This window comes from Copadichromis virginalis, linkage group LG18, assembly GCF_057382275.1.
Source record: "Copadichromis virginalis isolate Kocher_CV1m ecotype Utaka linkage group LG18, C_Virginalis_male_GT1.1, whole genome shotgun sequence".
Lineage (NCBI taxonomy): Eukaryota > Metazoa > Chordata > Actinopteri > Cichliformes > Cichlidae > Copadichromis > Copadichromis virginalis.
In genome coordinates, this window is record NC_140635.1 from 18125519 (window position 1) to 18152480 (window position 26962).

General features: G+C 42.2%; 1 protein-coding gene across 6 annotated transcripts in view; it reads left to right on the forward strand.

Annotated features, from left to right (window-relative positions):
* The first annotated feature begins 5792 nt into the window (after positions 1–5792).
* adgrl2b.1 (adhesion G protein-coupled receptor L2b, tandem duplicate 1) overlaps positions 5793–26962 on the forward strand; it is a 97266-nt gene continuing 76096 nt past the window's right edge. For 4 of the 6 annotated variants that reach the window (XM_085439971.1, XM_085439973.1, XM_085439972.1 and 1 more), the window contains exons 1-2: positions 5794–6459; positions 26504–26719. In XM_085439971.1, coding sequence (XP_085296097.1) covers positions 26644–26719 — 76 coding nt within the window. In that variant the 5' untranslated portion in view covers positions 5794–6459; positions 26504–26643. Of the gene's footprint in view, positions 6460–26503; positions 26720–26962 lie in introns of all 6 variants that reach the window. The other 2 variants (XM_085439977.1, XM_085439978.1) reach the window with 1 other exon arrangement.

Genomic DNA, 26962 nt, shown 5'->3' on the forward strand with positions numbered 1-26962 from the left:
GAAAAAGCAAAGCCAAGCGTTTTCTGACAACTTCATCAGTCCTCGAAAAGAAAAAGAAAAAACGTGGGGAGGAAAAAAAACAGAGACGAGGGCCTGCTGTGTGTATTTACATATATACTGCGTTGACCACAATGAATAAAACACCAGCGAGCCAAGCTCTCCTGGGTCAGTTCAGATGAAATAGAGAGTTTACACTTGCTGTTGTAGGCCATACATAAACATTGTTTCTCTAAATAAAAATATGGGCCAGTAGATCAGCATCATTACATCTGCTTTCTTTTACTCTGCTTTTCTTTATTATGTAAAACTATGCCTCGGAAAACATGCGATCTCGGCACTAATCCTCTCGCTTTACACCTGGTGAATTTGACCCAAATTCACATTTCCCCTGTGCGACCAGGGGACTGTTTCTTTCTTTTTTTTTATTGAAGCCACGTGTAACAGAGACCACTGACCTAGCTATGTACTTTGGCTCAAGAGAAGACGAGATGAGAAGAGATATTTCGGATATTAATGCATCCAAACTTGGCAATCAAGCGTTTTGTTATATATTCTCATGCAAAAAAAAGTCCCTCGGTTGATTCTGCAGCACCGAGGTAGCTCTTTTATTACAATTCTGCAAAGTAAGGCTCTAAAAATAGGAGGAGTGGTGGGGAAGAATGAAAGCTCCTACCTATAACATCATGTTCAAAAGAAAGCCGCATGTGGCTGAACTTTAGAAACCTGAGGAAAATGTTACTATAAACCTGCCTCCAGCTGGGCAGATCATTTTCTTCCAGTGCATCGATTGTTGAGAAATGACAACAACACAAGCTTCGCATGATATTTAGAGGGAAAAATGACAGAGCTCAGACAGCATGTCAAAAAAATTGCATGTTGTCTAAGCAGAAGGATTGCTGTTCAGAGGCACCTCTGCTCGTATCGAGGACACAGCTGGTAGTACAGCACAGGTAGATATTACACGTCTCGTGAACCATTAGTGCACCATGTTGCTTTGGCTTATCATGGGTGTAATGCTTCGTAATGATAGCCTTAGTGCAATGACTGAATAAATCAGAACATTATGAAATCCATTTATATCTCCTTTTTTTTGTAGTTCCTGACAAAAATATGTAGCCTGCAGCAGGCATATCCAGAGCAGTCAACAAATCATGACTTCATAATTGGGGATCTGCTGTGCACAAACTCGCTGTTGTCCAGTTTGTCATTAAGATTATATCATATTTGTCAGCAAATGGCAATTTAATGCTAATGTTTTGCAGCTTACAGTAAAATCCTAATGGGCTTTCAGCTTTGAAGTGTAATTTCATCGACAAAGCCGAATCATTTCCAGTCAACTCAGTTATAGTTTCATGTTTTTTGGAGGTTGCCAAGTCAGTTACAATTCGAGTCCCCGCTCGCGACCGTAAAATCAGGATTCAATTTGCCCCCCTCTCCATTGTGACCAAGAGAGCAAGTATAGTGTGCTTTAAAAATGAAGGCAGAATCAATGCAGTAGAAAATGTCTGCGTCGTACATCATTCTTAGTCAAGTCTCAGTGGAACAGTGACAATACATTACACATTATATATTCATCTTCCTCGAGACAGTGCCTATTAACTCCATGCCTTCTTTCTTGAGGATTTGAGTGAGGGCTTTCACTGCACCTGCATGACAAGATCTTAGCACCCTGATGTTTTTCTCTCCTGTTGCAATAGAGTATTACAACAGGGATAGCATGTAGTTATGTGTTTTAGAAGCCTCATGTGAAAACTGGAATTTAGAGCACGTGCTTTTTGAGCAAACAAACGATTTAAATCTTTTCTTTTTTTTTTTATGATTGCATCATTAGTGCAATTACTCTCAGTCTACAAGGCTTCATTCAAGCCAACCAGTTTGTAAGCCGTACTATTGTATTCTCGAAATCTGAGTCTATTCATTTGATTCGCTCTTGGCAGCATTGTTTTCCATTCAATTGTGTATACAGCATAAAAAATAAGTAAACAAACTCTCGACTTTTTCTTGGGTTTTTGTAATGTCTTACACCGAAAACCAAATATGTGATTGTTGCTGTTACTGTCAAGGGCCAGTCGTTATTTGATTATGTGCTGTACAGAGATGAATGGAAATCAAACAAACATCCACGTTCTTTATCAATTTAGGGTTGTGGGCGGCAGGAGCCTAACCCCACTGCCATAGGCTGATAGGTGAGGTTCACCCTGGACAGGTTGCCAAGCTGTCACAGTACAAGATAATATGCAGTTAACACTGTTTTCAAAAATGTGAAATACACATGATAAAGTCAAAGTGGAGAAAAGTTTTCAGAGGAATTTCTGCAGCCCTTTGAAAAACTAAGGAGCGTCCATGATTTGGTAGCTTGTAGAACCACATTTGACAGCAATAACTTGAACTAATCGCTGGAATATTTTGCCATGCAGAGGAGTTCATGGTTGACTCGGTGACTGGCAGGTGCCCAGGTACTATGGCTGCAAAACAAGTTGAAATCATCACGCCTCCTCCACCGTGCTTCACAGCTGGTATGAGGTGTTCGTGCTGTGCATTATGATCTTTGATCTCATCTCATCTGTCCAAAGTACATTGTTCCAGAGGTCTTGCGGTTTGTTCAGATACAACTTTTCAAACTAAGCCATGCCACAATGTTCTTTTTAGAGACAAAAGGCTTTCTGCTGGTAACCCTTTCAAACAAGTCATGCTTTTTCAGTCGTTTTCCGACTGTACTGTCATGAACTTTAACATTTAACATGCTGAGTTGTAGCTCTTGTTTTTCTTTTTGCAGTTTCTCTGATCGCACATTCTGACCCAGAGGTGAATTTGCTGGGACATCCACTCCTGGGAAGACTGTGGCATTGTGTTAACACACTAGTCCTGCAAATTCCCAAAACTTCTGTTTTTATAGATGTGCGCACACTTACTGATGATCTGTTCATCAACTGAATTTGATTAGCACACCCTCACTTAATTTCAAGTCAAGCAGTAAGGGCAAACTTAGGACTTCATAGAGTCCTTTCTTTTTCTCATGACTGTTCTCACTGCCACAACATTAAAGCGGGGAGGAGATTCAATTAAAACCGTAATGTAATAACTCTGATCATTTCATTACAAAGCAATGTTCTGCTAGGTTCTTGCATTTATGTGCCTGTTACTTTTACGTGCACTTAACATTCATGCAGCCAGTGGCACTCCCAGTAGGCTGCAGCCTCATCTAAACTGTGATTTAGACTCGCAGGAAATCTACATCGTAACTTATGACGTAACTGGAAACCTCTTTTAACCCCTTGCCTAACCTTCCACTCCATTCAGTCGTTGTGGACTGTGTCAACCTGACGTGTCGTTACAGTTCTCTGGAGGTGCACGTCAGGTTATGTGGAAGGTTACGGCGTAGGTTTAAAAGGGGTTTCTGGTTACGTTGTAAGTTACGACGTAGATTTCCAAATCAGGCCTGAGACTAAATTGTGCCCATCCACACCATAAAAACCTGCTTAGGACCTGCTTTAAGAACATGACAAAGAGCTTTACCCAGATCTCAACTGGATTTTGCATCTGTGAGATGCAACAGAACACACCCAATCCTTAGTGACCCCACCCTACAAACTGCAGCATGCAAGGACCCAGGTGCCCCACGCCACAGGACACCAGAGATCAATGCTCTAAAGATTATTGACGTAAGACCTCTGGTGTTTTGGCCCAGCAGAGGGCCTGCTGAGCATATGCCTAAATGCTCCATATGATACGTATTAAAGATACGCATATATGGTTGCTGGAGTACTTTTCTATGCTGTGGTGTGCTGGGGGAGCAGCACAGCAAAGAAGGACTCATCCAGGCTGGAGAAACTGATCAGGAGGGCTAGCTCTGTGGTCGGCATGAAGCTGGACACTCTGGTGACAGTGGCAGAGAAAAGGACATTAAAGAAACTGCTGGACATTATGAACAATGCTGGGCATCCTCTGCACACGGCCATTAACAACCAGAAGAGTCTGTTCAGTGACAGGTTGCTTCTCCCAAAGACAAGAACTAACAGACTTAAAAACTCCTTTGTCCCACACGCCATCGGACTGTTTAACTCCTCCCTGGAGGGGAGAGGGAGGGGAAACAGGAGGACAAAGGAGGGGGGAACAACTAAGCTGCAGTGCCTCTTCACCTCACTGTGCAATACTTTTGTAAATAGTCAACGGTGCAATAGACTCAATACTTGAAATGTGCAATTCACTTGTATTTTTATTTTTATTCCTATTTATTCTATTTATCCCCTTCGTATATTTTATTTATATTGTCTCTGTATTTATATATATGTGTGTGTGTGTGTATATATATATATATATATATATAATATTCTGTAACTCTGTAACTTCTGTCGGTGCTGTGCTTTTTTGGAAATCGAATTTCCCAGAGGAACCCACCCGAGGGATTAATAAAGTTCTATCTAATCTAATCTATATTACATTTGAAGTGTGAAACTTGGGAATCCTTTGTCACATAAAACAAACTGCATGAGTTCAGAGCAGAATTTACCATGTGACATTTCGTAATGGACTCTAAATGAAATTAAATGTATTTGAATACGTCCCTGAAGATGTTATCATTAGCGGCATTACTCTATTATCCGAGGTTTCAAATGAGCATCTTCTTTCTGTGTCGACAAGATTAAAGGGAGGAACTGTACGCTGCAGTTTCTTTCCACGAGCATATGGATGGATATTGAATGTTTGCACAACATCTGCTCTGAGGTAGTGACTGAATATCACTGTATACGCTGGTAGTTTTGGTAGTTTTTGCTGGATTTTTTTCTTCTTCCATGATGCAAACTGGTCATATTTGAGCACACTTTGCTTATTCAGTAGATGCACTCTGTCCCTGTTTAATTAGATATCATGATTAAATGAGTTAGCTCCAGGAACTGGTTTGTAGTAGTTTACTAGTCTACACTTGAGTATGATAGCTAAAAGAGGAGAGAAGAAGTACAGAAACTGATTTTTACCCTTCAACTGTGAAAGCATGAACTCGAGAACAAGGGGACATACGATTCTCAAATTGATACCACAGATGTAGCTACTAAAAGTCTTGGCCAAGTTCAGATATCAGTGAACTTGAGCTGAAGGTAGACTAAGTTTTCTGAAAATCTTGGGAATGCGGTGACTTGAGAACAAGGCGACCTAGGATTTTGAAATCAGTACCATAGGTGTGCCTGCTAGGAGACTGAGGGGTAACATTGGTGGTCAGTGGTCAGTATTTTTCTCTTTTTGACTGCTTCTATTTAAAGGTTTCTTATTCTGCTTTTTTTTCCAGTCTTTGGCCTGATTCAGTTAGAACAATTCTTGCTCCGGCCTCATTATCCTGTGTTGTTGTGCTGTTTTTATTAATACTAATGATCCAGGTGAAAACTACTGCCCACAATACTGAAATTCTAATAGGGTTAAAAATAGTATCGTATTTATATGCCTGGAATAAGGTGGATTTTGGTAATGAATGGTCTTGCACTTTTCTTTTGCTTTTTTGCTTCCTTTCTCCTGATTACACCGGGGAATGCTGATTAAAATATTGCGCTTCGTGGATTGTTAAAAAGTCCATCTTCACAAGCCGGAGCAAAAACAGCAGAACACGCTCGCGCTTTAACGCATGCATAAAATCTGAACACCCGGGAGATAAATGTTTAATATTAGCCTTAATGCGCGCGGTCATAATTGGCATTAGGATCCTAATCCGCGCGCTCCCTGGCGATCCGCTCCAGGTTTTGCGCGCTTTCCTCAACAGCCAGCTGCTGCAGAGCAGGGGACCGGTGAGCCGTTTCTCCTCGCCTTGTTTGCCTCCAGTCCGGCTGTAGCTCCGACTGTCTGCACGGCGTGTGGATAAGGCGCAGAGGGAACAACCGAGGGAACGCACTGAAAACCAGCCTGAAGAAGTCCTATTAGCCCCCTCCGTGCTTTATCTGCGAACCCGACCGCTGGAGACTTTAAGAAAGACTTAGCAGTGCGGGAGCAGAGCTCGGAGTTTGATTTTTTTAAACGAGACTGGGGCGCATCTCCGTCTCCTTGAAGTGATCCCTTTTTTTATGCAGTCTATCCGTAGCGCTCCCGTCGGAAGGAGCCTGGGTGCATGCACAAGAGGAGGAGGAGGAGGCGGGGGAGTAACGATCATTACTTTTGAACAGACCCTTCGCCATGGAGCTATTCGTCCGGTCCCGGGCGAGTTGGCTGGAAGAAGAATAGATACCTGGCACGGGAAACCCCACCTTTCTCTTCCACTGTGAGGAAAGTGGAGCATGCAGCCGAACCCCAGCCGTCTTTGTGCGACCCGCTGTTTAGTTTCTGGGGGCCTCTTCTGAAAAAGAAAAGAAGGGAGAGACTGAGAAGAAGAAGAAGAAGAAGAAGAAGAAGAAGAAGAAGAAGAAGGGGGCTCCTGGTGTTGATCTGAGATTCACATTCCGCGCCGGGATCCGTATTTTGGCACGGCGTATACCCTCTGTAAGTAGCCTTTAAAAGCGGATGTTTTGAGTCTTTCAGGGGAGATGCTGGGTTATGTCTCGCTGAATGAATACCATTTATTTACACTCCCAGGATAGGATAAGGCAAATGTCAGAAAACGGGCCCACGGGCTCCTCCGGTAGTTTAAAACTGTGGTGATGGGATCAATATAAAGCCCAGAGTATAGGCGACGTTATTTTTAGGTGGCTTTCGCATCCAGACTTTAAATTAATGTGAAGTTGCTTAGTTACTGAGATGTATATATAATCCCATGTAATTTACCTTAAATGCCCACTGAGAGGTGCTTTTTTTAAAAAACGATTATTCTATGACAGTTCTTGGGTTTTCACGTTACAAATGGGATTTTCTTTTAATCAAGATTCACACATGACAAGAAAATCCCTTAGCATGAAGCTGAAGCCTGTTTTTCTTCATAAGGAAAAAACAAAGAGAAGTTGATTTATATTTATAGGATATTCAAGAGTGATATTTAAAAAAAAAGAGAGCGCTCACACAAACATCTCCACCCAGTCCAGGACACCAGGAGCTAAGTAGTTGGATGTCAGTTACTGTCTCCATTTACTTCTCCATTTTGCGGCTATAAAATAAGATCATTTCACAGGGCATGTATAATTCACAGACCAGAGTCAGCCATGTGTGATGATGGGACACACTCACAAACACACTCACACTCTCTGTCTCTCACGTACACACACACACACACACACACACACACACACACACACACACACACACAGTTTTTACAGGCACCATCTCCCAATCTCACATGAAGCTTTTAGAGATAGGGAGGCACAGACTAAAGCAAGAAGCCAGAGGAGAGCATGACTGTGCTGGGCAGACGTGGGAAGGTTAAATAACGTTTGCACATAATCCATACTGTCTATACCAGATCAGGATGGTGGTGCAACATTATATAAGCTAAGTTGGGGAAACTGAGAGCTTCCCTTTCATATGCTTATATAACAGCTTCATGCAGAAAAGTATGGATGTGCTGGCCTTAAAAGAAACCTGACAAAATTCACAATTCAGTCACGAACTACAAAGGGGGGGAAAAAGCGAAAGGAAAAACTGCAGCATTATATAAGCTATATGCACAGTGTGACTAATTGTCTCGCCACCAGACAAATCCAGGCATATTTTGGGGCCGTGGCGGATAAGTTTTTTTGTGTCGTGTCGGTCAAAGACAAAAAAAAAAGTCTCCCTCGGCTGGGATGATGCTCAGAGCGTCTGGTTAATACTGACGTACCCATCAGTGATTGCTGAAGATGAAAAGGTCACTTCCTCCCCTGCCGATAGGAGGCTTTACTGTTGAATATAGATGTTGCGCTTAAAAAAAAAATGCCTCAGTTCGGGGGGTGGGGGGGTCTGTGTCTTGAAACAAGTGCTTGGACAGTGAATGGTAGGAATTCAAGGAGAAGGAGGGGAAGGGAGGAGGAGGAGGGGGACAAATGGTCTGTTGCCTCCCTCTACCCTGTCTCTACCTCCACTCCATCTCTCGCCCACCCCAGACATGCTGGTTTAGTCCATTTGTCTTGTGTTTTCTTGGGAGGAAGTGCCATCTCATCTCACATTGCGCAAATGGTTTCAGTGCATGCTAGTGTGAATTCTAGCGGGTTTTTGTAACTGCCAATTTCCATATCAAAGTGTCTGCATTTCAATAGGGAGAACTTGAGCTACCAGCCCCCTTCCTCTAAGCAGTTTTGTTCTGATAGAGAATTGCTGCTGCTGCTGTTGCTGGTGGAAGCTACTGACAGGATTGCTGGACACTGCAGTTGGTCATGGTTTATGTGTGTGTGCGAGAGGCAAGTGTTTGTCTTGGAAACAGATTTAGTGTGGATTGGGAGAACTTGCTGGCCGTAAGCTTAACACCAAAAGCCGCGTATTTAGCGGAAATTTTGGACGCCGTTCAGAGACGTGGTCATGTTAAAAAAGATTTTGCCTGTTAAAACATTTTCGCTCAGTATTTCTCGGGGCGAGCGTAGACCAGGAACAAAGATCTGTGTTTCAACCTCTTTAGGAGAATGGGACACCATCAGAGCAATCATGGCGATTGGGGAAAAAAAGAAAAGAACAGAAGTTGCTGAAAATATGTTTGCTTGTTTTTCACTGCCGTTTTGGTCACCGCGGCCTGCATCTAAAAAGGCTCCAAAATCAATTTGCTTTCAGTCGCTTTCTGACAAATTAAATGGTTTAATTCCAAAACCGAGCGAGCGTAGATGTAATGACACGGAGCGTTCAAGCTTTGTGTACGACTCTCGAGAACCTAGCGGTGTTGTTTTTCTTGTCGCAGAGATAATATTTATTTCCAATTCTGTGCAGCTGTTGTTTGTCAGAGAAGGAATGCGGCAAGACGCTGTTTATTTTGATGGATTCGTCTTTTCCCCCCCCCCTTTCCCTTCTCCTCCCTTTGTGTGAGGATACGTGGCCTAATGTTCACAGCAATTTTAGGCAGGTTAAGTAGATGAAAATAAACACTCGCACGTTTGCACTGCAAAGAAGGAGAGACACGGGGGAAAAAAAGCCATTTCTATGCTTTGTGCGTGCCCTTACTTTGAAAATAGGATCAGCATAGGTTAATAGTGAAAGAAAGTGCAGTGTGTGAGATGTTATTACACAGAGACAGGGAATGGAAATGCCATTGGAAGCGCGGTAGGGGTCGGTGGCCCCTTCGTGGTCATCCTGCTCCTGGGTAATAACATGAGCCAACCACTTCCCAACCTTCAAGAGGAGAGACCTCGCTGCTTCCTCTCCTTCCTATGTTTGGACAAAATATGATCACAAAACTTGTGAAAGAGGCGAGAGTAGGAGGCCACTTTTCCGTGTTGAGCCAAAGAGTAGGATAGAGAAGGCTGAGGAGGTGGGGGGGCGGAGGTGGATAAAGCAGGACTTCACCTGCCATCTTCACTCACGGCAGGCGGGTTTGACAGCTGACTTGTTCTGTTCCTCTGACTGGCTCGCTGCGAAAAAGTTGGACAAACAAATGGACAGGAAGAAGGTCTGAGAGGGGCGCAGGTGGGATTATATTCATTTTAGTGGAGAAGCACACTTTAGATGCTTTTCTCATGAATGGTTGAATTCTCCTTCCCTGTTAGGACTGACTTACTCCTGTGTTGTCTACAATGGCTTCTGACAAAGCTCAGAGAGCAGGGCTGCCTTCATTGTGTATGTGTAGGAGGACAGGGCAGCAGCAACTGTGGTGAGTTTGGTGAGTCAGGAAAGAAACAAGAGTGGGAAGAAACCATGCTGCGGTGTGCTGAGCCGAGCCCGGTTCTTCAAATTATTAAAAAGCTGCTGAAGAGGAGAAGTACATGCATTCTGCTCTGTTGAGGTTGCTATCAGTGGAGGGATTTGACATCAGTGCTCCTTCTAAGATGGATTTTGTCCTGGCTGAGTGTTGCTGCAAAATGGTCTCAGGTCTGGAGAGTAGTGTCTGAATCTTAGGGGCTGACACCAAACCTGATATTTACCGGTGATGCTCACATTGAAGCGGTACTCTTGCCTGTTAGCCAGAAGGAGGGAGGAAAATGCACAACAGAGGAGTGTGGGCTTAAAAAGAAGAAAGCAAAGGGCATTTTGTTTATTTAACAAAGTGCTTCGGGGTGAGTTTCTCACTCGCTGCAGAATCCTATCATAGCCATTTTGTGGCTCGCCTCAAAAATAAAGAGACAGATGACTGGAACGAATGATTATGTGTTAGGGTAGTTAACCCGATGGATAGATATATGGTCTCGCTCCTTTTCGCTGAGATCTGAGGGAGAAAAATTCTCTCCCATACTACCACCTCCTGCGTTTAAAATGACAGTTAACTTTCCCCCACTGGTTTAAAAATGGATGTTTAATGATCAACAGAGGCTTGGCGCTTAGGTCTAGTAGTCACGCTGGCTGTAGATGCGCTCACCGCGGAGAAAGCTACCTCCTCTGTGTTGTTAGGGGACTCTGCTCAAACAGAGACCGGTTCTTGAGTGATGGATCGTCAGAGGTCTCTTTGGGGTGTGTGTTAACCCTTTGGAGTGTGCAGATCTCGCCCAGTAGGGGAGCCGTCAGCGGCATGTGATGGATGTGTCCCAGGTCTTTAAGCTCCATATATCAGAAGATTAGCACTGACCTGTGCTGTCTGGGCAGCCCTCAGAGCTTCTTCTCCAACACTGGCTGGCATTAGCATATTAGGACACTGCTCTGTCTCAGGGGGATACGAAGATAGGGTTCTTTATTTGGTTCTGCCACAGTATAGGTCACAGGAAGTGTGCAGATTAAAGGCTGAAGGCTTTGTGTTGGTATTAGGTGTATCTGACAGGTCATCTGTCTTGAGCCGAGGAAGCGCTTCTCTCTTCTTCAAATTCCTAAATAGTATCATATAATTATCCCAGAAATTGAAGCTCAGGCCATGCTTCACTGCAGAAAGATCTCCTTGTTCATCCTTCATGGTATTCATGAATCACATAAAAATGGAAATGAGTCAGCTGATGTGGGGTAACATCGTTATTCCTCAAAGAGATCGGACCAGGTATACACCCACACCCATGTTTTATTTTCCAAATGAGTAATCGTCATGGCCTCCGCGCGTGATGGACAGCACGAATTCTGCTATTAAGTGCTTTCGCACAAACATCACAGGAGCATTTGCTTCCCGAGAAGCTACTTAGTGTATTACAAAGCTAAATTGAACATAATATTGGGGTTCTTTCACTTCCTTCAATTTTGCTGCAGATTCCTTCAAATGATCATAAAAACGCTTCCACCGTTAGTGCTCTCATGCAGTGCATTTTCTGTCCAACTCTTAAATGTCACCTCCCACGGTATTGCTGGCATTTGTTCTTGTTGTGTCTTTATGTACAGAAAGAATACTTTGAATGCCAATTTTTCAAGGAGCTGTTTTGCTACATTGGGTGAAAAAAAGAAAAGAAAAATAAGAGGAGAGAGGCACGGGATCACCTGTAGTGCGCCGGCTCTTTGTCTCCCATGTCTAATGGCTATTTGATGCCTACTTGGTGTCACTCGGTGCCTTGTGATGAAGCCAATGTATTTTCAAGGTGAGGAGATATTGTCAAAGCCCTTGAATGTTCCTCGGGCTTTGATTGGCAGGCGTTGTCACAGAAGATGAGGAGTGGTGGGAGTCGCACAGCAAAGAGAATCTATTACCTAGGATTGCGAGGCGTGCTTTCACAATGTGTCAGTGCAGTCAGCCATCTTGCGCTCTCCGTGTCAGGAACAGTCCCCTCATCGGCGCAATGAGGGAGCAGCTTTCAAGTTTAATTTTACTGGTTACCATAAGTGATGTTATTGATGTTTTTCTTCTTACTCGGGTTTCGTAGCATGATGAATTAGCTTGTGAAACCAAAAACATTTAGGCGTTCATCACCGTCAGTGTGTAATCTATTTTGTGATTGCTGGCAGTCAATATTAAAAAAGAGACAGAAAGAAAGAAGGAAAAAGAAATGCAAATGGCATTCTGGCAAAAAAAGAGAGAAGAAGAGCAATATAAAACTCAAAATTCAGCTGAGCCCTTTCTTGCTGATTTCCGACATTTCAAAAGCCTCCTTAATACACACTGAGAGGGGCTGCAGGCTCTCAGGGTTGCAGTGAGAGAAGGAAGCCTGTTGTTGATCAGCCAAGCAAATCAGATCTTGATATTTGAAGAGTGGAGTTGTGATTGCTAATCACTCCACTGCTGAGTTTTAATTAGGAGACTCATAAGCATTCTGTCATTTCTCAGCAGAGCATAGTCAAACATCAGATGTACTTAAGAGAACAAATAATTAGTTGTCTTAGTAGTTGGGGCTACCAAACAAGCACGTGCACGGGTTTTGTTTTAGCTTTTTATTTCATGGATTAATTAGTATTTTATACTATGTACTTGCAATGATTAAAAATATTACTGCTAACTGTGCTTAATGCGAGCCCGTGTGCTTTTCACATCTTAAATCATATCTTGATCTCATTAAAGGATAAACTGGGGTTGTTTTGAGCCGAGCAGCAGCCGTGCGTGGACACTTTGTGCATGTGCTTATCACCAAAGGAAGCTTTAAACTATTTTCTTGGGGTTATTGCTATAGATTGGACCGAGCTTATTTTGAATGGGTAGGTTTCTGTCCTGTGCTCCTAAGACCTTTGTTAGGACATTTTAATTACAGCAGAGCTGGATGTAATTGATCTAGGCTTAGAGGGATTTCACTGTCAATGAGAATGAGCCTGGGCGTTAATACAGCCGAGCAAACGCTTCCACCTCTGTGCCACACTAACACACTCACACACACACACGGTGGAGACAAGAGGAGATATGCGGTGGCTGTCCTTTATTTCAGAGGGACCTCTGTGTTTTCCGTGTAACGGTTAAATCAACCTTGCGGGACTGGCTTACATGATAGTGCAGACGAGTGTACCTCTGCCTTTAGTTGAACATATCTGTTGCCCACATTGTTGGCACCTGGAGTGCTCTCTTACGGAGCACTTTCTTCACTGGTTCCATGTTGTCACCCACAACCTTGAAATTTTTATAAGGCTGTTAGATAATGCTTCCCGATGAGGGTGAATTATTGATGGTCTTGTTCGTATGAGTGGGACAGGGCAGGCTTTTAACTCTCTGAGCTGCTGGGTCTCTTATCCGGTAACTAAGGGACACCGCACAAACACCCAGAGGAATGATGTACTGGAGGGAGGAAAAGAAAAACGGAGGCAGGGGGCTGAAAATAAAATAAAAGAAGCATGCATCCTTTACGCTACTGTTGGGCTAAGCCACAGCACAAGGGAAATTTGGCAGCAGAGAAAAGCGTTGCATCGACTGAAGCCTTTTCTTTGTTTTTTTTTTGTTTTTTTGAAGCATTGAAAAGTGATGTGGTGGCCGCGTATTTTTTGTTTGCAAGGATACACACAGAAGTCTGCCTTTTGCGATTTCTTTCCTTTTTTGCAGAAACACATGCTTCAAGTTTAGTACATGTGTCAACACAGGATGTGATGTCAGGAGAGAAAAGCGGACAAATAAAGTTTGTAACCCGGGTAAGGCTGCAGAAACGAGTTGATTAATTGATTAGGCGGTCAAATAAAAAGTGATAACTGATTGATTATCCCAGAGAAGTAAAAACACAAAGCATTCTTTGGTTTCTGGCTGGATGTTTTTGGCTTTTCTCTCGCTTGTAATCAGAGATAATTCGATGTGTTTTGGGCTTTGGACTTTTGATTGGACAAATCAGGCAATAAGAAGATGTCACACAGATGGATAAATGAATAACATAGACGGGATAATATACAAAACGAAGATAATGATCAGTTCTTTAACGGATGGTTTTAGCAGGCTCTTACCAAATGTGAAGTCCTTGTGTCCTCTCACAGTTTCAAATTTGATAAATGTGGCTATAAACACTCAAGGTTTTGGTACATATCTGCTCCAAGGCAGTGTAAACAGTATTTATGAATGCTCTTGGAGGCAGAAACCACACAGCCTTGAGTCTTAATTAGTTTTTTGGTGAAAGTGAGGTCTGAGCTGTTTATTTGACCCTGAATGGCAAACTGTGTAACCTGCTGCACACACAGAGCTCTTCTCTGTGTCTGTCTCTACTGAAAACGTAGCTGCATTCTAGTAAAATCAGTCCTCAGCCATTAATTGTACACCCGCACAACCTGACAGCTGTCCTGATTCTTATAGCTCGCACTTTCATCATTGTCCCAATTCATTCTCTCTCCTCTCAACTGGGCCTCGTGTTTGCATTACAATGGAGCGAGCAGGACGAACTGGTGGAAATACCGGTAAAGCGTATAATTTAGCAAGCAGAAATCTGCAGCATTGTGCTTGAAGCTACATTTTGGATTTTATTCTAGCGTCTGCTTTTTTTCAGCCACAAAAAAATCTTAAGTTTGGCCTTAAAAAGCAGCCTGTCTTTTGTCAAATCGTCGCAGGTTTGGTGCATTTAAAGCAAGAAATCCTATTCTGAGTTTAGAGACGCATCCAGCTGTTTAGAGGCTCTGCGTTAGTCTTTTTCGATGTGTTGGAGGTCATGTTGCATTCATTCGTCAACCTGCGGTGGTCCGTCTTCACAATGAAAATTTAAAGTAGTTTACAGCTCAATCAGCGATAGTCACTCTTGAATAATAACCCCGAGACTGTCTCAGCGAAGACAGGAACAGCACAAGAAAGCAATTATGTACAAAGAAAACAAGAAAAACAAGTCCAACCAGCTTCCATTTCCCACTGGAAATGCTGTAGATTGATGCCTGTGAGTTGGTTTCCAAAGGAACAGACAGAGGGGATGGACAAATTAATAGAAACCAATACTGAGAAAAAAAAAAAAAAAAAAGGATTTGTGAAGAAAACAAGCACAAAAACTGTCCAGGCCTCCACGTATGTGCATATTAAGTCCATGGCTCATTTCCAGCTCAATACAGCCAAGTTGTGAATGTGGGCAATATGGCTAAAAGATATTAGCTTGAGCATGGGTGAAATACTGAATCTCTGCAGAAGGATTTCTCTAATCGGTGCTTTAATTCAGAGGAATCAGTCTTCAATAAATGATGGTAGATTTGAACAGACAAAGTCGAGATTACTAGGAGTTTGAAATGATCATTATTATTATTTCTTTTAAACAACATTGATTAAAATTCAGATCTTGAGTCAGAAGAATATTCGGCTCCAAAACTGTCCCTTTGGGACATGCCGGGTGTCTGTGAACTTAATCATATTTTCTGGCTTCTCTCAAACACCGCCACAACTAACATGCCATCAATCATACCCAATTTTCTCTTTTGCTCTTTTTTCAATTAAAGTCTAACTAAATTTCAGTTGCTTCTCTGATGAATGGCGCTTAGCTGAATATACAGTAATGAGTCAGCTTCAAAAGAGACTAAGCACCACATTTGAACATGAAAGTAGCAGGTCTGAGCAGTCATTACTTGAATTAGCAGGTACTGGGCACAGAAAAGAAAATTAATGTTCAACACTGTGCCAGGTATTGTTCATAACTGTTATGGTTGTGTAGCGATAATGCATTGTTTTCAAGGTCTTTCCTGATTTTTGAAAAAAGACAACTAAAAACTATTAAAAGAAATAAGAAGCCAAACTGTGGTGAAGTAATTTAAACGCAAGAAACATGGGTCAAAACAATCCAATAATCAAAAATTTCATATCACAGCGGCTCAAACGACTGCATGAAAAACAAAAGTGGGCTCTTGTGCTCAGAAATCCCTTCAATTTGCTGAGCGTTGAGCATCTTTTAGATTATAGTGTTGGTTTCACAGCCTGCAACTTCACTGTTTTGGTCCACTCTCCGTGCTCTCATAGTGTCATTTACTGCAGCAGCAGACAGTTGTTTTTCACCAAAGAGGAAAAAAAAAAAAACCCTACGCACACTACCTGCCCATCAACAAACCACAGACAGACAAATTTAGCAACTAGCCAATAATGGAGCATTTAGCAGCTTAAGAGCCAGATATTTCCCTCGGGAGTTTTGGAGACCACGGCAGAGCTAAAAGAGAGGGGTGTATTGGCCAGAAATGCGACTCCAAATGAATGATAATGCCGGGCTCTAACTGCTGGATGTGTAATTAGGCAGTTGTTTGCTAACAGATTGAATAAAAACACTTGGTCATCATATGTCAGTGTTTTGTTTACAGCTCCATCTGCGGGCCCTAATCCTCAAGTCGGACTAAAAAAAAAGAGATAGCAAACTTTTAATAAAAAGTGCCGTGGACGGAAAAAAAAAATGTGGTAGTGAGGTTAAACAGGCTCCTATCAGATGTGAACAAAAGCACAAAAACTGAGATATTTACTAGTAAACAGCTTAAAAGTCTAAACCGTAAGTTCGCATGTTGCACACCATGATTCGAACAGGCACAAATCGCTTTCATCCAGTGCTCAGCCATAAACTTGCACTTAGCTACCTGGCATCGAAACGCAGACAAAATAAAACGGTGCTAAATGTTTTTCTCGAAATCGAATGAGTTTACCTGCAGAGAAAACCCGTATGTGTCTGCTGTCGACTGTTAAACATGGCGGTGGGTCCGTAATAGCATTGGCAGCCGTCTCGTGGGACTCATTAGGTCTGACGATTACTCCGCACAGTGGTGTAATGGCCAAGGTGTATGAGGCAATTTTACAGGACTACTGTTGCTGCTCCCCGTGTTGCGGCGGTTTTATGAATTAAATCAAATTCCTGGTATGGTTTCCCCTGTCACCGGATATAAACTTCCTTTAACATTGTGGAAAACCCTGTAGAGAAGAGTGTGGAGTCAGTTTCCACCTCCCTCCATTCTCACCCAGTCAGAGGCTTTAGTCCTATAATTATACACGTTCACGCTATAGTCTTAATATTTTCTCATATCAGCACATTTTTTATGTCTCCAGTCACTGAGCTTCAGTTATATAAGAGGAGTCCTTAAGGGTTATTTACTATTCCATGTGGTGCTTGATTTGCATTATGTGAGTGCGCACTGGAAAGTAGGTCAGTATATCAGTAATATTAAATATCAGCGCAATTGTTTGACAGTTTTGGCTTGTTCGCATTCATTATTGCAAGCTGTTTTTCTTTTTTTAATCAATCAGATTATTTTAGGGTTAAATTAGTACATTAGTGCTGCGCCTAACAATTATTCTCAGCATCCTTTAATTTAATATAATTTTCTTACTACATTATTGTTTCTTTAAATGTTTCATGTGTGTTGTTTTGCTGAATCTCGTGTATAAAAAAGCACAATTAAGTGATTATAAAACACCTGCTGTTAATGCTCTGCCAGGTGACTCATTGCTTTAGATTATTATTTTTTTTTATTTATTTCTTGTCATATTGTGATTTACACCGTGTTGCTATTTTTTGTATTTTTACCTAAAACGGATGTAGCTAAAAGCACGTTTCTGTTATAACCCCCCTCCACCCACTTCATAAAGGCTGTAATGCAGAAAAGGGGTTTAGTGAGTGTGTAATAGTATCAGAAAAAATATATATGTACGTTTATTGGACTTTGTTTCCAGAAATTTCAGAAAACAGCAATTGTGTAGGTGTTTGTTGGAATAGGAGTAGGAAGACTTCACAATATCTGCAAATGAAATGGCAATTTTATTCACACAGTACACTTCAATATGTTACGCTTAACATAAAAGATAAGAAAATAAAAACCTGAATGGCTCTACTGTGCCTTAAGGTAATAAAAAACAGCAAAAAAGACTTTATAAAGAAATAAAGAATAAATAAAGAAATACAAGTTACCATACATACTACACACACACACACACACACACACACACACACACACACACACACACACAATAGTTATTAAGTGCAAGCCTTTGAGAATAAAAAAGGTTTTGAGTGAGTTTTTAATGTAGACACAGTTGAGTTCAAAGGTCACTTTTAAAACTGTAAACAGTAACCAAAAGGAGCAAAAATACTTCTTGTTTAACTTGGTTCACATAAATGCAGACTTTTACTTTGGTGTTTTACATAATAACTAAGAAATATATATATATATATATATATATATATATATATATATATATATATATATATATATATATATATATATATATCCCAGCTCAGTTATTACATTGAATAAGGCGCTTTAGAGAATTTGCTTCTGGAGTGAATCACAGAAAGTTGATATTTTTTCTGTCCTGGCAATGACACCGATAATTATTTCATTTTTTATTTTGCATTTTTAACACGAGCATTAAAGAAAAGAAAAAGAACCAGTTTTCAAACACGAGTAGTGAAAACACCACCAGCTTTTTGTGACTGTGACATATGGATTTCCTGATTTTCAACTGATTTGTGATTAAAAATCTGCCTATCATGAGCACACAAACAAACAAAAACTCCAAGATGATCTCAAAAAATCAATGTGTATCCGTGAATGTCACTGACTTCTACGACCCTGATCTAATAGAGACCTCACAGACGTCCCACAGCGGGGAAACACACCATGTGCTGAACAAACACACATTATGCAAAACAGACTGAATTTTTGACCAAAAAAAGCCCTTTAAATGCACTTTAAATTGGACAAACATGGATCGCGATGAGGCCGCAAGGATAGATACATCACAGTATGTGTAGTGAGCCATGAAGATCTCGTTGTGGCAAAGCAGGAACTGCATTAAATTGTTCCCAGTTGAGAGAATCCATGTAACTTTAAATAGCTTCTAAAATCTGTATGAAAATGCAGCGAGCATGAAGTGTAAACCAAGATGTCAGGAGAGACATAACAGCCTGTTTGAGTGATGTACAGTGTCATGTCCTTGTGTTAAAAATAAGATCCGGCTCTGTGAGGAACATTAATGTAGCAGCTCTGTGGGTGAAACACAGCGAGGGAGGGACTGCACCACTGGCAGATTAGAGGAAACTTTAATCAATGTTAAATGAGGTTTGATCCAAAGTTAACTTTTTATTCAGTAATAATTAAACTAAATAATGAACTAATGCGACTGTGCCAGATGACAAAGTAGACATATAATCAATAATCATGATTCCTTTCATTTAAAAAAAAGTCAAAACACTTTCCCTTTTATAGTCTTTCCTTTGATTTAAATGCAAAAATGATTCCTTTCTTTTTGACAGTCCAGCTGAGAAAACCCGAGTGAGATGAAGAGAATACCTTTGCCCTGACTTTTACTTGTCAGGCTACACCCCTGCTCTCTGATCGGTAGTCTAGCGAGACAGGATGTGCTAGTAGAGGCTAGGAAAAAAAAAATTGAGAACTCTGCTCTTTTATTTTACTCTAAATATTCTCTCTCTTAAAAAGGTGCCAAAACGGATCGGCATCAAAGACCAGACAGAAGCATACGTTTGATCAATAGCAACATACTATTATTAACATTTTTTAATAATATATATATAAAAATTGATATAGAAATGCTTATATCTGAATCTATATTATCTTTGCTTGGCCAAACAAGTAGTGATGCAGTAATTTGCAGTAAAGGAACATGTTAGATGTATTTAAATATCTAAATGTGCCTACATGTGCCATCTCACTTAATAAAAAAACATATCAGTGCCAGAGAATTTTTTTAAAGCTTCTTTTACTGTAACATCTACTACTGGGGTGTCAACTATAAGGTTCAGGGGCCAGAATCAGCCTGGGAAAGATTCAAATCTGGCCCACTGGAAAGCTTTGGAAAATGTGAGGACTGCATAGGTTTTGAGGTTTTACAGTTTTTCCTGTTGATAAAGACTCCACAGTATTCCCATTCATACTATGCCAAAGTAGTAATAAACAATGAAATGACAGAAAAAAGCCAGTTTTTCTAGTTTTACTTTAGTGGATCCACAGTTAAAATATTACATATAAATGCTGGGCACTAAGCTGCCCTCCATTTATAATAGCAAGGCTACCAGAACTTTTTCTGTCTCTTTACACATTTATCATGTAAAAACACCGAGACATACTGTTAAAATTGCAGCTTCTTTTTCTTATATTAAAATATCTCACGGATTAAATGTTCACTTAAATGCCGTTTAAAACGGAGCATGTCTGTATATTTCAGCCCCATCTGAGTCTTGCCGTGTCAGTAACTTGTGTGGCTTTTAGTGGTTTGACCTACCAGTGGCGAGTAGAAATAAACTCTTGATAACACCTTAAGCCGGGCCTATATCCGAAATGACAACCCTCAGATAGTTTGCAAAATAGCGTGCCTCTCCCCTCGGTCTGTTCTGGCCCAGACCCCAAAGCTGAGATCACTTCGGGCCACATGTAGGATTTCTTCTCCTTTCTCGTTGTTTAAACAAGTTGTTGTCAGATGTGGAAATTAATGCTGGATTATTTCGATTTGATGGCAACACATGAATGAAGTTTTGCAAAGCTGGAGGCTGATTGCGCCGTCACTCCTCGCCTGCATGTTGTTCATTAATGTCACAGATGTTGTGTGTTAGCGGTTAACATCCTACTAAAACCTAATGCAGTCTGAATGGAGCTACAGTGTGTAAAAATTTAACATCGAGTCAGTGCGCAACCTCCCCCCCCCCCCTGCGAAAAGGTGTGAACATCAACATATCACCCAGTGGAAACGTGCTGAAAGTGAATGAATCTGTTGTGAATGCGCTGCTCGTGTGTAGTAAGGTTAGGTTGAGGGGTGGGGGGTGATATTGCCAGGCCAATCGCGTTTTCCCTCGTAAAAGAAATGCAGCTTTAATGCTGTACGAGGTGTGTGGGTGTGTTTGTGTGTGGATAAAGAGCGAACGGGTTGGGGGGCGGAGTGCTAGCATTATGCGTGGAGGAGGTGAGAAGTGAGGCCTTCAGTAAATTTATGAAGAGACTGATTGAAAGGAGAAACCGCTCTTTTTCGTGTCAGTGTCAAGCTGCTCTCTGCTCCTCTCCAGTGACCCTACTGCTCAACCAACTGCTCTGAGGTCAGCCTATTCATTTTGGTGCCAAGCAGGAACAGCTACGGCGCTCAGTAGTAGCCTGTAGCCAGATATCAGTGAATAAAACTGACACCTCGGTCATTGTCTCCCTCTGTTTTTCTTTGATCTCTTCAAATACGTGTGGTATGATGTAGCTTTGACAGATCCGGGGTCAACTGGGGGAATCGGGGAGCGTCACAGCAGTGATGATAAAGCCAGTGCTGAAGCGATGGCTCATTAAAGCCGTTTTCTTGGCAGAAAATGAATCTCCCAACAATTTTGATAATGTATTAGTTGTTTAAATCGGTTATCAAGCAGAATGCTGAACATGCACTGCCGTAGCTTCTCAAACATGAAGATTAATTAAGAAGAAAGAAGCAAGAGAAGCGCTCGCTGTCTCAAATGAATCTTTCAAAGCCACATTTTTCTAAAGAATTACAGTGTGGAAACACACAGTCCCCCGAAGACCCAAACAAACAATGCAATATACATGCAGACTGGAGCAAAACATCATTTTCTGTTACTCCTGTTACTCGCAGCCTTTTTTTCTTTTGATACTCCAAACAAATTCATCAAAACCCAGTGAAATTGTTCGATTGAGATATTGTTTGTTCGCTTTAGAAGCACAGAACTAATCTTAAATCTACTCAGGACACTTGGAAGTCCTCACTCTTCTTTGTGTGTACAGCTTCACATCACTCACTTTTTTTTTTTTTTGCTTGTTTCAATATCGTCACCGTTAGACTCAACTGGAAGCTTTTTTTTTTATCGGTGACATTTCATAAGCTGTGGTAAAAATAATTGTTAGGTGTTAATTTGATCGTTGACAGACAAAGCAGACCGGGGATGGTAATTATTTTAGGCAGCTGTCATTATTTGTTGACAGGTGATTTCAACTACCGGCGTCAACAGAAGATTCCACTTTTTACCCTTTATCCAAGTGTCTGCTCCCCCGCACGGCTCTTTTTGAAAGCTACACACCATCCTCTCTTCATTTTGCTTGACACTAACCTGGCTGTTCAGCCCGGGTCTTCTTTGTTCTCTTCACTTTGCTAAGCTTCTTTGCTCACCCCTCTCTGTTTCACCATGTCCATTTGCCCGCTGGCACTCTATCTTATCTACTGGCTCAATCTTTTGGCCAAGAGCCGCTGAACACACCAACTGTTGTGCTCTCTCAATAAAATAGTGAAGCTTTGCACCTTTCAGGTTTTCTTTTTGTGTGTTTGTGTATATGTGTGTGTTTGCACTTTTTGAGCTGCACCGACGACCATTTCTACTTAAAAGCATGCTATCCACAAAGGTCTCTTTTTAATCTGAAGCCATTTATCCCAAAAAGAAAACAAGACAGAAAGTGGAGCTGCCTTCAATTGCAGCTTTGCATATTTACATGTTACAGGAACGTTTTTGACCTCGTCATCTGCAAACCATCTTTAAAAAAAAATTACCTGTTGACATATGAATTATTTATGGGCACTGAGCCTGTTGTAATTATGAGAGAATAAGTAGCACGTGCAGCCTAATGGGAACTCATGCAAAGACATATTTTCACAAAAAATTAGCGTGTGAAAACACACTCATTTGCCAAAACATTCAAGCAAACTTCCCAACATCCGTGCGTCACGAAGCAAAGCAACCTACCGCTCTATCATTTCCTTTTCTCCGCTTTTAGAGATAAAAAAATAACTCAAAAAATTTGCTGTTACGTCTGGGCGAATCGTCAAAAATCTTATCTGTTTAGCCAAAACAAGATTTCGAAAACCCGCAAACGTCAACATTTGAGCCACATCTGGAACCAGCGCTTTAACGATTAAGAGATCATCTGAATATTTTGCTACTATTTATTGCTGCGGCTCCATGTTTACTAATATACGTAAGCATATTTAAGTACTTAAACTGCTCTTACGCTTTTCTACGTCCGACTCCCCGAACAGCATTCACCGAAAACACCTAAAAGAACAAACATTTGTAAAGCTGAAAACTGTAAGTTCTTGTTGTGCTTACAGAACGGCAGCTGAAGACAAAAAAAGGAAGATTCGGCTCTATTTGAGATATGTGTCTTTAATTGTTTCCTTGTGTGAGGCTGTAAACCCCCCTGTTTACTGCCTGTTAATCCTAACAGTGCTTTATCTTATCAGCAGTGTTGATAAAGCACGCTCTGCAGACTGCGCCCGGTGTCACCGCGTCTCTATTTCTGGCAGTTGACGGCAACTTCCCTACATCACTGGTGGAGCCAAGGAAATGACATCATGTCGCTGCAGGGGTTGAAAGCGCAGCCCTGATAGGACTGTCATGACAAAAGAGTTCCTTGGGAACATCAGGGCGCACCGAGGACAGAAAAAAAAACGAGTGTCTGGAGGCTCTGTTTTCTTAGTTCCTGTAGTTCGCATCTTCCACTTCTAGCTCATCAACAATTTTCTGATGTTTCAAATTCTCCTCTCACATGTGTGTCTTTTTCTTTTTTTTCCTTTCTCTTTTTTGTCCTGAATGTAGGGCAAAGGGGCGGGCCAGAAAGTTCTTCAAATTAGTAGTTATTCAAAGAGTGGAAGACGGATCATTGTGTTGGGAAGATCCAGCTCTACAGGGCCGCGGCTCTATTTCACTTGTAGGTTTTGAGCTTACACTTGGAGTTGCGCATTAGTTTTGTTCCGCTCGTACTTGATATGTATGTATGCGCTCTTTATCTCTCTTCTCGGCGTTGACAATTGAAAATAAATTAACATTCCTGGGCTTTATTTTTGTCTTCGCTAAGCCTGTGGAGAAAACTTGGAGGCAAACCCAGGAGGTCAGGCCATACTCACAGCCTGTCAATCCTCCTCGGTGACCCCACCGCCCCTTTCTTTCTCCCCCTTCCATTCTTCTCCTCCTCTCCTCTTCCCTCTCCCATCTATTTAGTCCCTCCCGGCTTAGAAACTCCCAAACTCCCCCTCTTCTCCCACTCTCTTTCACTGGACGCCTCTCCAGCTTGAGTGAAGCAGATACAAGCTTTGTCAAAGGAGCCTCACATTCATTCAGCTGGCTGTTACACACAGCCTAGTATTTCATGTGAAGACATGTGGGCTGTCTCCTTCCATCCATTTATTTTAATTATGTTTTAATTGCTCGCCATCCTTTTTTCAATGCTTGCTTATTATTTCTATCAGGCTGATGTGAAAAATTTGCTGTGGACTGTGATTTTCTCCATTATCCTAACTGATGATAGATTTCTCTCCCTGGGTCTCCACACTGTGTGTGTGTAAGAGACAAAAGAAAAACAGATGTCGTGAATGTTTGCATAGCATTTTTCATTTCATTGGTGAAGTTTTTTGTCTCGTTTCCAGAAAGATATACTGTTAATAGAGGACAGGGAGGGAGAGAGGGGGGAAAAAACCTCAGGGAATAGATTTCCTTGTATTTTTGTAGGAAGAGGAGCTTAAAAACGCAGATGAAAATTAATAACTTTTGTGTCATTTGTCTCCTGGTGTATATTATAGATTTGAGCTCATTAGATGTAGTGTAGGTGGTGACAGTTAGTCATAACTGTGTTCCCTTTTTTTTTAACATATCGGCCTCTGTGGAGCATGATTATCATTATGCAGAAATCACTGGCCGAGTAACAAGTAACCTCAATTCCCCGGCTTCGAGGTGGGGGGTGGGTGTACATAATTCCTCGGCACGATCTCCGAGGGGTTAACGATGCCTCACTTACCTCTTAAAATCATTTTCTGCTCGAGATCATCTTAGCCCCCCACCCTTCCCCTTAGACAAACGTCAACCCCCTCTTCCCCGCTGCATCCCCTGATGTGAAATTATGATACGTCTGTCAGCGCTTGTGTAAAGCATCTCAGTGTTAATCGCCTAATCCCTTTATCTCAAGTCCGGACCGATTCAGTGCAGAAATCCCACCAAACAAAACTGTGTTTTTAGGAAGATGAGCATGGCTGTGTCCTGCACCAGCTTAAGGGAGAAAGGAGACATGTTACTCAGCAGGGCGACGGCTGATCGGGAGAAAGAACCCCAGGGTGGTGAGGGCGAGCGGTCAGCCGCGAGGCCTGGCGGGCTCTCGCCCCCTGGTGTCTGGAGGGGCCGAGTGGCTCAGCAGGCCCAGCGGGCCATAGGGGCAGGGGGGTGCCCCTCCTTTCCACCCCCCAACAGTTTGCAATCTCCTCCTGTCAGCCACCATTATGGTTACTCCGTGGCCCCCAGGACTCATATTTGTGGATGATAAATTGCTGTGGAAGACGTCACATGCTCTGCCCGGTATTGGAGCTGGTGGAAGATCCGAGATTATGAGAAGCCTGAGTAGACGTGGTGTGAGCTCTCCCATGGAGGAGAGCGAGTCCCCTCCACTGTGGCCCTTACCTGATCTGGTTTGGCGCCATTGGCAGGTAAACAACTGGAAGACAAATAAAACCACAATCCCACGAAGCCACCCAACTTTAACTGATAAATTATAAGCTAGCCGAGTGAGTGTGTGTGCGAGTTTCCTTGGTGCACACTCTGCAGCACAACTGCTCGGCCAGGATGACCTCAAATTAAAATAAATACGATCCGGCTCCAACAGGCTAGGTGGAGGCTTTTTTTGTTAAACTGTTATCCCTCCACCAGGCTTTGGACACGTATAGAACGAATCTAATAGTGGCTTAAATTATTGCTCAGTATGCTAATGTGGAAGCTTTCCATGTTTTGTGGGTTTTTGTGTTGCCAAAAATATCCAGGCGCATTAGTGAGGCCCAGAGAGCGATCAGAGCTGACTGCTCTGCTGCTCAAATTTAGGTTCATTATAAAATAATCAGGGCGGTTGACGGGTGGCTCTGAAGGAGCGGCGTTGAGAAGCAGGAAGCATTCGCTCTCCTTTGCATAGCGACGGCTGCAAAGTTTGTGTGGATATGTGTGCATGTCGTGGGGAGATGCTTAGATGGCAACCGCCAAGAAATAAACAAGATCTTCCTGCATGCTTGTGTAGGTGTGTGGAAGTTCCTGTGTGTGCGTATCCACGTCCTTTGCTGTACATTTGTGCATGAATGAGTCCATATGAGTTTTTGTGTGTGTATGTGCGTAATTTCACATATTACACAACTCACCCATCCTCGGTGTTTGACTTTGGTAAGCAGCTTATCTGTCTGCCGTGTTAGTCTGTCTCAGGCTCTAACCTTTCGCTGCTTTTGCAGACAAAGGCCTGTTTTTGCCACCCCTCGATAAGGAAGGAGACAAAAGTAGCTCTCAAAGCAGCTGTGTCTCTAACGGCGTCCTTTGCGAGCGTGTTGCCGGAGTGACAAGGTTTCTCCCGCGGGGATCCTGGGAGTAAATGGGGAAGGTGGAACGGGGACGAGTGGGAGAATGAGGCAGTGTAAACATTTAGTCGTAACATGCCGCCGCGTGCTAAATAAGCGCAGAGCATCAGGCGCGCTACACGCTTTCATGCCGCTGCTCTCGAAATCGTTTTGAGAATAAAGTTTGAATATTTCTGTGAAACTTGAAATCAGAGAAATGCTCTGTTTGCTCAATCAAACAGCAGTCAGGATCTTCTCTTTTTTTTCCTCCTGTGGTGTTTAGATATTTGCTTGACTGCGTTTAACAAGCAACTCACACATGAACTGGTGTAGGATGCAGATTGTAGAAATTACGCCAATTAAACCAGCGAAGCGCTAATGATCTCATAGATCTCACCAACTTCCTCCATTTTTATGCAATCTTCCTCTCTTTTTTCTCCCCTTTTTTTCCAGATGGAAAAAAATGACTGGCGAGGCTTCTCCAAGAACTACTGATCGTTGACGTCGCTTCAGCCTTCAGCTCTCCCTCCGCAACTCGCCGAACCAGCACTATTAGCCATCAGGCTCCTGGATCGTTTGCATACAGCAACACAATGGCTTCTGCACTGCGGAGGTGTCCGGTGTTTCACTGCCTCCTGCTCCTTCTCTTTTGCTTTCACTGTTCACAAGGTGAGTTACCATGGAGTTGCACGGCAGAAAGTAGCGTTAATGTGCTGCTAGTCAACCTTTCAAGAAGCCACTTATTATTCAGCTTATGAATGTGTTGAATTTATTAGCACACATTGTTGTCGCCACACTCGAGAAGTGGAGAGCTGTTATGTAGCAAGGTTGCTGAGTTCTTCTTCAGTGGTTTTACCCTTGAAGTTTGAAAAAGGTGTTTCAAACACCTCGTATGGAACTCATTGAATATTC